A 13261-nucleotide genomic window follows, 5' to 3' on the forward strand; every position below is an offset into this window, starting at 1 on the left:
TACTGCTTATATTAAAGCACTGACACCTCAAGGTAAAGCTCTTCTAAAGCAGTTAACTGCACACGATTTAAATAACGACCCTTGACTTTTAAAATAATTTGTTTTTGCTTGAACCTCTTTGAAACTGTATTTGCTATATTTCTGAAATAACCTTCAGGTTTTAGTTTGTCAAAAATATTAATGCATGGTGTTTTTCAGCCACTGTAACAACAGGCAGATAATACATCGTCTCTCAAAGCCTTTTCAAACCTCAAAGAGACACCTACTCATGATGTCCTGTCTCAAAAGACCTTAATATTAAATGTTTGTTCTCTTTCCAGAACACTTAACTGAGGAGCTGTTAATGGGCCTCATCAATGCAACACTTTGCTTGTTTTGGGACGGTCAGCGGGCGGCCTACCTGCTGCGGCTGTGGGGTGGGCTGAGGAGGTGTGGAGGCCATCTGTTCCGTCTTCACCTTGGACACCAGAGGGAGTGGCGTCAGACAGGAGGCGGGCCTTCCCGCGGCGGGGGCGACGATGCCGACTCCTCCGCCGCCACCCATTGTTTGAGTGACGGGGCTCTGAGGCTCGGAGGGTGGGGTCTCCTCGGTGTGAAGACCCTGGGAGTCACAGCTTGGAGAGGAGACCTGGAGGTACAGTGATATAAAGGAGGAGTAAACTTTAATCTCACTACTATCATTACTGAGGGTGCATCATGCCATCATTTCATATTTATGCAGGTCTAAAATGTTTTAATTTCCCAACATAAGCAAAAGAGGTGTGAATCATCAGAGGCCCCACGATACGATTTTATCCCGATATTTGAATCACTATGCGATATTATTGCGATTTTAAGCATTTTGCGATATGGTGAGTATTGGACTGGTATTTAACCGTTTAACTGCATTTTATGTCCAAAATAATTTAATTTAATCAAGAACTGTTGTGTCAAATAAGAGAAAATTATTTTTATTTCTCCACAATGAGAGTCAAACCCACAGACTGACTGAAGTTTTCAGTCAAACTGAACTGAACTGATAATAAACATGTATGGACGACAACAACTGAAGCATTTTATTAAACTTTCCTCAACTTAAAGCTTCACTGCTCTCAATTTTTTTGAATGAAACACTAAAAATAAGCATAACTTTTCAGCATTATTTTGACAGCTTACTGACACAATATCCTGCCGCTACAGCCTCCGGAAAAAAACAAAAACAGCAGAAATACTGACAGCCGCATGAACGGTAAATATCAATACCTGGTGGCCATGAATCGAAATAATATTCCCATGCAAAGTATCGTGATACTATGCTGTATCAATTTTTTCCCCACCTCTACTAAGCAGGGCTGGATATCAACTGAAATGTGTCCGTTGACCCAAATATGTTGCATCAAATATGTGGTATATTAATAAACTTATAAACGTATTTTATGTCCAGAAAAAAACCCATTTTAGACCATCTTATATCGGTTAAGCCACTGTTATGGCTGCTGGTAACACTGGAGGCTTAATAATAATAAGTTGTAGCCTTGGTTTATAATCCTCAAATACATTACATATGGAATCTGTTTTTTGGCCAGTAATATAGATAACAAAACTAACTTCTTTCACTCTTCTACAGAGCTGGACTAACATCAAACCAAATATAGTTCCCAATATTCCTTGTTAGCTTGCCAAAGGAGAAGAAGCCAAACTCTATTAAACACCACCATGTCTGATAAGCAGCAAGCAACTTTACACACCCTGCAACAGCAAATAATGTCAATTTTACCTCACGTAACACATAGCTAGCACCACATTAACTCAGTGTCAGGAGAGGTACTTTCAAGGAAATCAGTTTTTCCTCGTTAATATGTAGATTTATGCGGCAAGGCACTCTGAATCTAATCAGATCATTTGGGTACCTGTAGTGTCAGTGTGATGTTTCCATTATTCTTGAGTCACAGTAACATGTCCACAAACACACACACCCACATGATCACATAATGGCATGAATAATGTCACACAGGTGCCAGCACATACAACGTTTGATTAATTTATAGGATTATTTACAAATTATTCATAAGCAGTGTTCATTTTGTTAACGGAAACGGTGACAAATTGTTCGTCAACCACCTTTATTCGTTACTTAAACGAGACGATGACAAGACAGCACTGATGTCATTTCACAGTCATTCTGACGATATCTAGACACAATGGTATTGATCAAAGAACAACATGTAGCTTAAAGAATGAAAACTTAACCAAATCTATTTTTAGTTTTGTCACTTTTCACCTTCTCTCAAACTCTCTGTCTGTCTCAAATGCACACAGACAGAGACAGAGCCCTCTGTCCTTGTATCACTCCTCAGTCCTGACAGTTGTGCTACTATAATGCATAACAATTGAGATATGTGGGTGGGATTTGGATGGTTGAGACACATTTTTTGCATCTCTAGCAGTGCAGATTGGCTCTCATAACAGCCAGGTGGGTGCAACTGACCCTCCAACCATGATTAGCACAGACATGAGGGCTCGGAGTAACTGCAAAACTTAATTCTTAATCATTCAACCGTTTTTTAATAGACAATTATAAGATACAATCTTACTATGAAGGATAAAAATGACTAAAAACAATAAGCATTGTCATCTAAAGACTAAGACTAAATCTATAGTAGCTTCCAAAATTAACACAGATTCAAATAATTTTTATATCCATTAAAAATGTACTAATTATATACTTATTAACTTTTAACCAACGTTTTTTAAGAATGCTTCTTCGGCAGGTTACCTTGAGGAAAAACTCTGTGCCTTTCTCCATGATCTGTTGGATCTGGAGGAAGCCAGCAGTGTACATGAGCAGGAACTGGTCTCCAACGTTCATGCTGAGGCGACCCGTGTAGCAGAAGGCCAGGATCTGCTGGAAGCTCTGTGGCTGCACGGCCGGGGGCAGCTCCACCACCGAGCTCTTCCCCCCGGCGTTGAACAGATCCCGGAAATAGGAGCTGCTGGCTGCCAGCACCGCACGGTGGGCCTGCGGGGTAAACAGCGGGGAGAGGCAAGTCATGAGGGGGTAAAAATATGGTGATTCTGACTGAAATGTGAAGATCCATATCATAAAGTGCAACTGATCAAGCGTAAATTTTCTGTCCCGAATATTTCCAGGGGGTTTGCACTCGCTTGTGTGTGAAGTCAAGGAGGTAGAATACCCAAACAACATGTTCTTAGTGGAAGACTGGCTTCATCTCCATCATTTTTACAGCTGACTGGAATCTATTTTTAACTACAATGGCAAAAGAATTAGTATTGATCATCTCAATTGTATCCAACTGTAAATTCTGTTGCAGTAAATTCTGAAATACAGCCAAATTTTCTAATTGTAGCCCTCCAAATTGAAATTTTATTGAGCGGCCGCAAAGCCAAAGATTTATTCCCCTTGTGAGCGAGGTGGCCAGAGGGAGCTCAGAAAATCTATTAGAAATTATTTAAAGCAGGACTCTGGCGGATTTTGACCTGGGTCATATTTCCCCGTCTTGCCAATTGATTTTGACCAAAATCTTGTCAATATCTCCACTGTGGAGCTAATTATGCCTTACTGCAGCTCTCAAAACCAGTCCTCCAGGGCCAATGATCAACTGGACACAACAAATACCGAACTCTTCCCAAACATGATGTTATAACCCAGATATTGCATGCTAAAAATATATGCAAAAACATGAAAATTGCAACATTTAGACGATTCGTTGAATAGGTAACAGTTAATGTGGGCACCTTGAAGGCGTGCCCCTTGACGACCACGGAGACATCACAGTAGAGGCCCTGCAGCCGCTGCTCGTTCAGACACTCCAGGATGTTGTTGCCAAAGTTAGGGATCGCCATCTGCAGCGTCTGAGCCATAACGCTCTGCCCAGCACCACAGGATCTGCAAGAATCAGGTAGACAGAAGTTAGAGTATATGTAACAGGACTGAGATCATCGAAAGGTGGTGAAAAAGAGCAATGGGTTGGATGAAGGACAGAAGGAAGGAGAGAGGGAGATATCTGGAGGGATACATGCATGAGGTGAGGAATGGATAAAAAGAGAGGTATCAGAAGTGGTGAGAAAGACAGGACGAGGTGAGGTAGCAGGACAGGAAAAGAGGAAAGATGAGATAAAGGAGTAATGAGATAGGAGTAACAGTAAAGAAGAACTGGAAGATGTACAAAAAGGCAAGAAATAAGGAGAGAGGAAAGACTTGGAATAAAGACACGGGGTAAGTGAAGTGTATGATGATTAATGAATTAAGTATTTGGTAAACAACTTTAATTCAAAACTCTAACTTCCAAAATGAAAGAGAATTTTGGGCCACCAGCGACAGTTATATAAGTTTTTTTTTTTTTTTTAACCTTGTTTCATTACATCTAATTCACAGTTAATAAACTGTTTGGTGGTTTTTGGCCTACTTTGTTATTTTCTCGTCGCTCCTTCTCAGTCAAAACACAGTCTCTTACATAACGCGCCGTCTATTCCACTCGTCTTCTGCACGATCCGACAAAGAAGGCTGTGATCAAAAGCAGAGGAACTGTCTAACTTGTGACAGGAAAATAAACAATCTATCTCTGAAATTATTTTCTCCCAAGACTGAAGGCATCACTATCCACCGGACCCTTTATTTTTGTTTATAAATGCGTCACATAAACATGGAACTATTTTTATACTGAGCATGATGGAGTGGAAGTATACGGATGAGAACAAAGGATGAGTCACTAGACTATATGTTTTATACATAATCATGACCTCTATGTGATTGATGGTGTACAAGCTTCATGCACAAGTATCTGGACGGTAGCTGGTTCTGAATAGATGATGTTGAGCTTCTACCCTGGCTACGACCCAAAACAAACCGCTAATGGGAAACAATATGATAGTGATTAGCCTTGTTCCTCCACTGGGAGTAAGACTCACAGACAAGACCTAGAAACCTAAACAGCAGCCTGCTACGTCACCACCTCCAGCTCTCCTCAGAAGTGCTGTGGAAAGCGAACACTGGAGCAGCAGCCAAACACCAAAGGGTCACAGAGAGGCCACAGAAATGTCATCATTTTTATAACTTTGATCCGAGACCCAACACTAATTCAAGGACTGTGTCAATCTTGCTGAACTGCATCGTCAGACTGACTTCTTGCCATCTGCTTAGAAAAAAAGGCATTCTGCAGGATAATAACAAAAACATCCATTGGATATCTCTTCAAGTCTGGAAAATGTCTAGAAACTGTGTGGTTCATTGTTATTCAATGTCTGGGTCACAACTGACCCAAGGCACATTGGAGGCTTTGAATGTCTCGCTAAGGGGTCATTTAAAGGGTTCACAAACTATTTCTCATTAAAATAGCTTCACCACTGCCCACAAATGTTGGAGTTCATGTTAAAGAAAGATGATTTATTCAATCTTCCAAGCTCTGTTCAACAGCTACTGTGTATACAGTAGGAACAGTGCCACAGTGAGAACATTTTAACCAATTATTATATTCGAGACACCGGTGTTACAAGAGGTGTGAATCCCCAGAGGCCCACGATACCATTTATCCTGATACTTGAGCTATAATGATATTGTTGTGATTTTAAGCATTTTGCGATATGGTGAGTATTGTGATACAATATATTGAGATTTGACTGTTTAACTGCATGTTGTGTCAAGAATCAAGAATTTTTTTTTTTCAAATAAGATAAAATGCTCAGTCTATTCATCTCACTTCAGTCTTTTTATTTCTCCACAATGAGAGTCAAACCCACAGACTGACAAACAAAATATTCAGTCAAACTGAACTGAACTGATATCAAACATGTATGGACGACAACAACTGCAGCATTTTATGCTTCACTGCTCTAAATTTTCTTTAATTAAAAATAAAAAGCCTAACTTTGCAACGTTATTTCAAAAACTTCCCGACACATTGTCCTGATGCACATGCTGCCTATACATTCCTCTTCTAGTCTCATATGATACCAGTATCTCCAGTATATTCCGAAAAGTGAGCCTGTTGCGGCCTCGGGAATAGAAACAAAAGCAGTGAAATTACTGCCAGCCCGCTGGCCGTCAGAACGGTAAATATGGATACTTGTCGGCCATGAATCGACATAATATTGCCACGCAAAATATTGCGATACTATGCTGTATCGATATTTTCCCCCACCTCTACTGATTACACCAGACATTTTACATAAAAGGTTAATAACTGATTGGGCATGAAGCCAAAATATTGCCAAATAGGCTCCTTTCGTTTTTCACTTTGACACTGAATTCAAGGCCAAGGTCTTGTTGATCAACTCTCTGTCTGAAACAGTAAAATTTGACTCTACTGCTGTCAACGCACCCAGTTTATGATTAACATTTTACACAGTCTCCCAACTTTTTGGGAATCACGGTAATTGTTTAGGCAAATAACTGTTTGCACATGAATATCAGTCCAAACAGTCTAAATACAACTGTAACTTCCAACCTTAAGTACTTTACATATCATTATGTTAGAACTGATACGCAAAGCTTGTGAAGTCACCACAATTGTTTATTATAAGTTGGACAAAAAAGAGTGCTTTGAACAATGCTGAGTAAGGAAAAGTGCCATTAAAGGCAGACCGATCCGTGATCAGGGCTTATGGCCACAGAATGTTTCCCCTCATGGGAATCGTACAGAAACTTGTAAAGAGAAAACCCTAGGAAAATGACTCTGTGCTTCTCCAACAGCTACTAACCAGATGTTCCTGAGCAAGGCCCTTTAAGTAGAAATTTACAGTAAAAAAGCATTTAATTAGTTAAGTTAGGCATAGGTGGCCCAAGGGAAATATTCCCACCAACAGAGACCCGGGATTCAGGATGCACCACTTTAGAGTTGCAGATTGAGGATAAAAGGGAAAAACAAAAAAAGAGAACTAGCAGAAAATATATGCCTTATTTGTTGGTGTTCTGCTGTATTGTTTCTTTTTTCGTGGTGTTTTACAGCCTGACTAAGCATTTTTTTTTTTCAGTTTAGCCACAAAGACATTTCATAGCAATGCATTATTTTTTAACTAAACACCAAATTTTGTTGCTATTCTGCATAGGGTTGCAGCAATATACCGGTATATCAGTGTATAAAAATTGGAAGTTATTATACTGTGGACATTTGTTAATCTATGGTACTGACATTCTTTAAATTTTATTTGAAAAAAGGAGAGTTTTGATACATACACGGTTGCCCATATAATTGGTTTTCTTTTTTCTTCAGACACAATCCTCTGTTAATTGTTGTTTAATTTTCATTGTGATATATTTGGAAGAGATTGATTAATAAAGTTGAGAAGATATACACTTTGTCAACAATATCTCACAATCATTTCATGGAAATAGGTAAAAAAGAGGTAAAAATATTTTATTCCAACTTTATAGGCAACCATTTACTTCCATTAAATAAAAGCGTTTTTTCAACCCCCAATAAACTTTGATTATCATTCCTTTAAGGGTCTTTTTAACTGACAATAATAACAATTGTGTAATAACAAATACTGTTGAACTGCCGCTATTGTACTACGAAAATCTCATTCCATCGCTACCTTTAGCCAAACATTACAAGCTTTTTCAAGCCATTTCACACCAATGTTCAAAGGGTGAAGAGGCACAGATGTGGGCACATCCAGATGTGTCACTTCTACACATCCAGTCAGTACAGTGCTGCAATCCCTTGAACCTTTGTTGATCTGCAGTAGGTGGCAAAAGCTTGTGTGTTATCTGAACCACTAGGCCTGACACATCATGACAATGTCTCTAGTTGTAAAACCTTTTTTTTTTTACAGCCTCACATTCAGTATACATCATAAAAAAGAAACACATAGTGCTCTAGTGGTTGTTGAAAGTCCACCTGGTAAACATAACAAAACATGTAACTTAAAACTCCTTCACAGAGCACCCTAACATGACTAGTGTATAACCCTATCGTAAAAGGCCATCTGAGGCAAATTCCAACCCCTTTAGTGGAGCCGCTCCTCGGCCAACAATAAAAGATAGTGGCTGTAGTGGGAAGCTTCCAGGTGTGAATGTGAAGCAGGGTGCTGCTGTAGCATGCATGCTCAGCAAACCTTCCCTAGTTGATAAATACATGTTGGAAAAAAAAGTGGGCTCAAGCAGTCCTGAGCTCCATCCTAACACCTACACAAGGGCAGCACTGAGAATAAAGGGGCCATCAGCATTTCATCATAATTAATTCTTAAGTTTATAGCAACTCATTAATTTTGATAGATATAGGGGTAGTAAGTAGGGCAGTGGGCTATGAGAGAAAGCAAAGCATGGTTATTTACAATCCCACGGCTGCACATTTTTTATTTGTATATGCTAAGTTGAAAATTCTGGACAACCATGGATGGTCATTAGTACCTCTAGTTGTTTTCAATAGACAAATTAGTCAGAATAAGACACTTAAAGACTGCCCAAATTCTGATATTAGTGCAAGTACTAATTGTGTAAATCACTATTACAATATCATCATGCTTAATTAATTGGCCATCCATATTCTGGACAAAAAAACAATTAAGATTGCAGACTGCTTATTGGATCAGGAGCACTTTGTACAATTTGATCTCAATAACATTGCCGTCATATCAAAACACTTAGTGCCTGAGTGTATAAATTACAGTTTAGTTTTCTTATACTTATTTAGTTAAAAATCAATAATGTTTTGACATAACATCCTGGCCATTGTATATAGACACATTATTGTGCCTTGACAGCTTGTGTCAATGTAAAAAAAGAAAGAAGAAAAATCAATATGCATTGCATTAATGTAATTATTATTCAACTGAAGTGGCTCAGAGTGAGATTTTCTCCATGCATTTTGGATCTTATCCATGATTTGTTTACATACATTACTCCTGCTGTAATTAGTATATCATGATCTTACTGACAATTTTCTCTTATCAGAACAGGTTATAGTCCCTTACTGTGCTGATAGAGCAGCAGGATTAAGATTAAAAGTTGCTGTGTTTGACCTCTGGACTCTATAGGTAAACTCTAAGTACTAAAAATGCTTCATCCACACTGTCTGCTCCCTAACATCTGCACCTCTCGTGGCCTTGACTGAGCAAAATGAAGCGGCAAAGTGTCCCAGTGGAGCTTCCAAGCGACCAATAGCAGATGCCTGTGGCTGTTTCCAGGTGTAAATATGTGCAATCGCATGAATAATAAGCAGTCAGTTGCTAAGACAAAGCATTTGTGAATAGAAAAACTCCCCTCAGTAATACAAGGTATAGAAACACAGAAAAAAATTGCATGATACCCGCAACCAGACACTATAGCATTTGTGATAAAAAATTTTAAAAACTTGAAATTGCTGAAGTCTACTCGGGTAACCAAGCCAAGAGCAAACTTTTTATCTTTTACCCGAGTGAACTGCTTGCTTGATTTGATTTCAACACACTGTGGAGCACTGCATGTCATCCAAGGACATCCTACCAGCCACCTTTCCCCCCTAACGGGTCAGAGAGGTCACAACAACTTCCAGGAAACATAAAAGGGGAGTTAATTCACACCACTTGACCCTTGCCCTGCAGTCCCCATGTGCCCTATTATATGCTCAGACTAAACTGTGTGTGTCTGTGTGTGTCCTCTGCAACTTTTAAAGTTCATCTCCAGTGCCACAAACTCTGATTGACTTCATGCAGACTTTAACCACATGCTCCAGCTAACAGCCAAAAAAAAAGTAACTTGATCACTGCAGTCAGCTTGCTGGCATATCATCAACCAAAGCAACTACTTAAATCAACACTAACACTAACATGTGACATCAACATCAATCACAACCTAATCATATTCAGTTTCCTGGTTTTGGGAGGTTAAAGGTGGCCTGTTAGCAAGTAGCAAGCTAAAGCTAAGGCTAACACTGGCATTAGTAAAACACTTCACTTATACATTATAATTCGCAAACATGCCTTTAAATCTCATGTGCTAAGCCCCAGCCTGGTGTGGCATTTACTTTCAAGACATTTAAGGCTGAAAATGCTGTATTTGCCGACACTCGTGGGTAGACAGGCACCAAAATGTGGCTATAGTGTAGCCTCCCTTGAGCACTACTGGAGCTGAAACTTCAAAAACGAAATTTTTATTTATCGACATCAATTATACATCAATTAATCTCACATGAAAGACTAGCAGAGCCGATGTCTCGCCGGTAGACGCCTCGGGAGGGAAAGAGCCCGCCACTAGCGGGGCAGCAGGGCAAGTCAGAGCGGGCAGAGAGCTGTCGGTGCCCCGCCGTGTGCCAGCCTCGATGCCCGGTAGGATTTGGGAGTCCTCGGCTGGCCCGGGCCGGTGTGTTGGAGGGAGGGAGGGAGGGGGCGGCAGCGGAAAAGGGACAAAAAGAGAGCTCTTCTTCTTTATCTTGTATGCCAACCCCGGTTTCAACTCCCATCCGACACGCACACGTTTATCGTCCGAGGAAGCGGGGACACGAAATCTGCCACAAAAATAGTCGAGGGGATAAAATATTCAGCAGTTTAGCGCTATCCCCGTCTCCCCTCTCTCCGTGCCAGCGCGGTGTGATGTCCGTTCAGACCGAGTTCCCTCCTCCTCCTCCGGCCGAATGGCAGCTACCGATACGGGACAGACACGCGTTGTTCCCCTCCAAAATGTCGCTTATGATATATCACAGCGAATAAATTATTTATTAAATCTCCACCAAAAATGGGACTCTATTAGCCACACAGGCTTTGTTCACTTGGCTGAACTCCGATGTGAACATTTATTTATTTTAGCGTTATTTTTTTTTACCGGAGAGGACAGCGGGGTCTATAGCGGAGGGCGATACTGGTACTCCATCTTTAGCCGACATCAACAGGTCATCCCGGGACACAAATGCGCTGCAACTGTGGGCGAGACAGACGGATGGATCCGGCATGGCGAGAGCGGAGAGGAGAGGAGAGGAGGGGAAAGGAAAGTAAGGGGCTTGGCTGTAAAATCTTAACCCGTTTACCGACAGGACACCGTGATATTAGGCGAAGAAACCGCTGCAGGGACTTTTCAAATTAAGCACATTGGGAGGAAAACCCCGCACCCCCCTCCCCAAAAAAACACCAAGTAGTTTTTGGTAAAGTTAAGGAATGCAGGAGAAAGAAGAGCGGCGACGAATGAGTGAAGCCGGTGAAGTGGTTAAAGTTTGGTCTGTCCCCATGAGCCCATCCCCCATAGTAGCAGCACAACTTTACCACCCCATCCCCTAAAAAAAAACAATAAAATAACAATAGCTTAACCCCCACTTCAACACACCGCCGCAGACCATACACCACCCCTCTATCCAAATTCACCCATCCGAATTCAAGCAGCCACACGCACACACACATATATACAGTTCGGGGCTCGGACAACTGACCGACCCATCTCGCCAGCCGAGCCCGAACCGTTGTCCTCGGTGACCCGACGTGCTCAACTCACCCCCTCGGCTCTATTCCGCTGGAAAGTGTTTCAATGGAGGGCCAGCGCAGAATAAGCGGTCTAGTGTCTCCCTCCGCCTCGCTACAGGCAGCCATTCATTGTGACTGTAAGCTGTGAACCAGCAGCCGGAGCACGCACACAATTCATGCATACACATACATACTTATACACGTGCGCGCGGCGGGGGCACGCACGCACTCACACATGCAGGCGAGGAGAGGAGCGCAGAGCCATCGAGGAGGAGGAGGAGGGATGGTGGGGGGCGCAGCAGAGGAGCAGAGGGGGGATTTTTTTTTTTTTTAACTCTCCCAGGGGTTGCAGACAGATCGCAGAGCTACCGATCGGCTAGACAGACAGACAGGTAGACAGACAGACAGATGGGGAGGCTTTCTGCATTACTTTTTGCCTGTGGTGCAACGAATTAACACTGCACCTTATGTGCTATTGTAATTTCACAAACCAATAATATTAATTAGGTGGTCGACATGGACTGCTCCCCATCATAATAGGATTACAATAAATTATTATATCCCCAGATATCAACCCCATCTCCCCCTATCTATTATTTTCCCCTAATTTAAACTATGCATATACCTGGTAATACTTCATGTCAGCCGGCGTAAATAAAGCAATGCAGGTGTAATCATTTAAACCAAAGTAAAAGGTGGGTTTACCTAGGTGTCTATTACACTATAGACCTCATTAAATCCATACATTTTGTCACCAAAGCCCTTAAGAAGCATGGCTGAAGGGAAATTATAGGCTCACCTCCAAAATTCAATTTGTTTTTCCTCAGCAGTCCTAAAAATAACTTGGCACATGAAAAATAATTTGGATGAGTAATGGCAAAAAAAGTTTCCTTAGTGCGTGGAGAAAGACCAGTTTTTAACCAGTCACAACAAAGGTGTGCCTACTAAAATGATTTCATTATTTTTATTATTATTTATTTGCATTTCATATATTAGGCTATTATAATGTATTATTATATTGTGGTTTTTATAGGCTATGACTCTTTATTTGTTTACTTTGAATCCAGCCTAAAAGAGGTTAGGAGTGACATTTTTAACGCCAATCTAATGTAACGAGTAATATAACGAAACGGGATTTAAAACTAGAAGTAATGGGATTACATTTGAGGGAGTAACGGATTACAGGTTTGAGCCCACGCGCCGCTGCGGGCAGGTAGACAGGCAGCGTCCCCAGCCGACCCGACTGTCTGAGCCCCACCCACCAGTCCACCCACTCAACCCACTCACTCACTACTCACCGGGCTGTCCTCTCCCTTGGGTGGTGGAACCGACTCCCTCCTGACCGGACCGTGAAGCCGGGTGCCGCCGGTTCGATCCCGCTGTCTTAATGTGTGCGATAGTGCGTCTAGACTCCGGGCAGGTGAGCCCTTCGGGGCCTCCAGGCGCTGCGCACAGTGAATACTAAACAGGATGAGACTGCATTCAGGCACAGCACTGCGCTCCCCGCTCTCTCTCCCTGTCATGCCAAATACTATTAACTCTATAATTCTCCTGTGTCAGATGTATAGCGCCACGCTCTCTGGGCATTTATTGTCACAGCGCCCCCATCCAGATGTTCAGGCTTGTGTGCATACAGTAGAGGCAGATTGTTTTTTTTTCCATCCACACTCATCCATGCCCTATTTTATGGGAATGGGTGCAAACTACTAAATAAAACAGCGTGATGGTGGCTGATATGACAGTAAGTGTGAAATACTTGGATTTATATTGCTTTTGTAGTGCAGACATAGGCCTATACTATTTGTGAGCGGTGGAAGTATTCTCATCATGTAAATTTAGCAATACCACATTAAAAAAAAAAGAAAAAAAAAAGCTCACCCAATTACAGCACAGC

General features: G+C 41.5%; 1 protein-coding gene across 4 annotated transcripts in view; it reads right to left on the reverse strand.

Annotated features, from left to right (window-relative positions):
- Positions 1–12909, reverse strand: part of nacc1b (nucleus accumbens associated 1, BEN and BTB (POZ) domain containing b) — a 31883-nt gene extending 18974 nt beyond the window's left edge. Inside the window, exons 1-4 of one of the 4 annotated variants that reach the window (XM_059332350.1) lie at positions 12666–12909; positions 3736–3886; positions 2756–2998; positions 401–628 (exon numbers count right to left, since the gene is read on the reverse strand). In XM_059332350.1, coding sequence (XP_059188333.1) covers positions 401–628; positions 2756–2998; positions 3736–3861 — 597 coding nt within the window. In that variant the 5' untranslated portion in view covers positions 3862–3886; positions 12666–12909. The other 3 variants (XM_059332334.1, XM_059332358.1, XM_059332340.1) reach the window with 3 other exon arrangements.
- Between the last annotated feature and the right edge of the window lie 352 nt (positions 12910–13261).

The sequence above is a fragment of the Centropristis striata genome, chromosome 1, assembly GCF_030273125.1.
Source record: "Centropristis striata isolate RG_2023a ecotype Rhode Island chromosome 1, C.striata_1.0, whole genome shotgun sequence".
Classification (NCBI taxonomy): Eukaryota; Metazoa; Chordata; class Actinopteri; order Perciformes; family Serranidae; genus Centropristis; species Centropristis striata.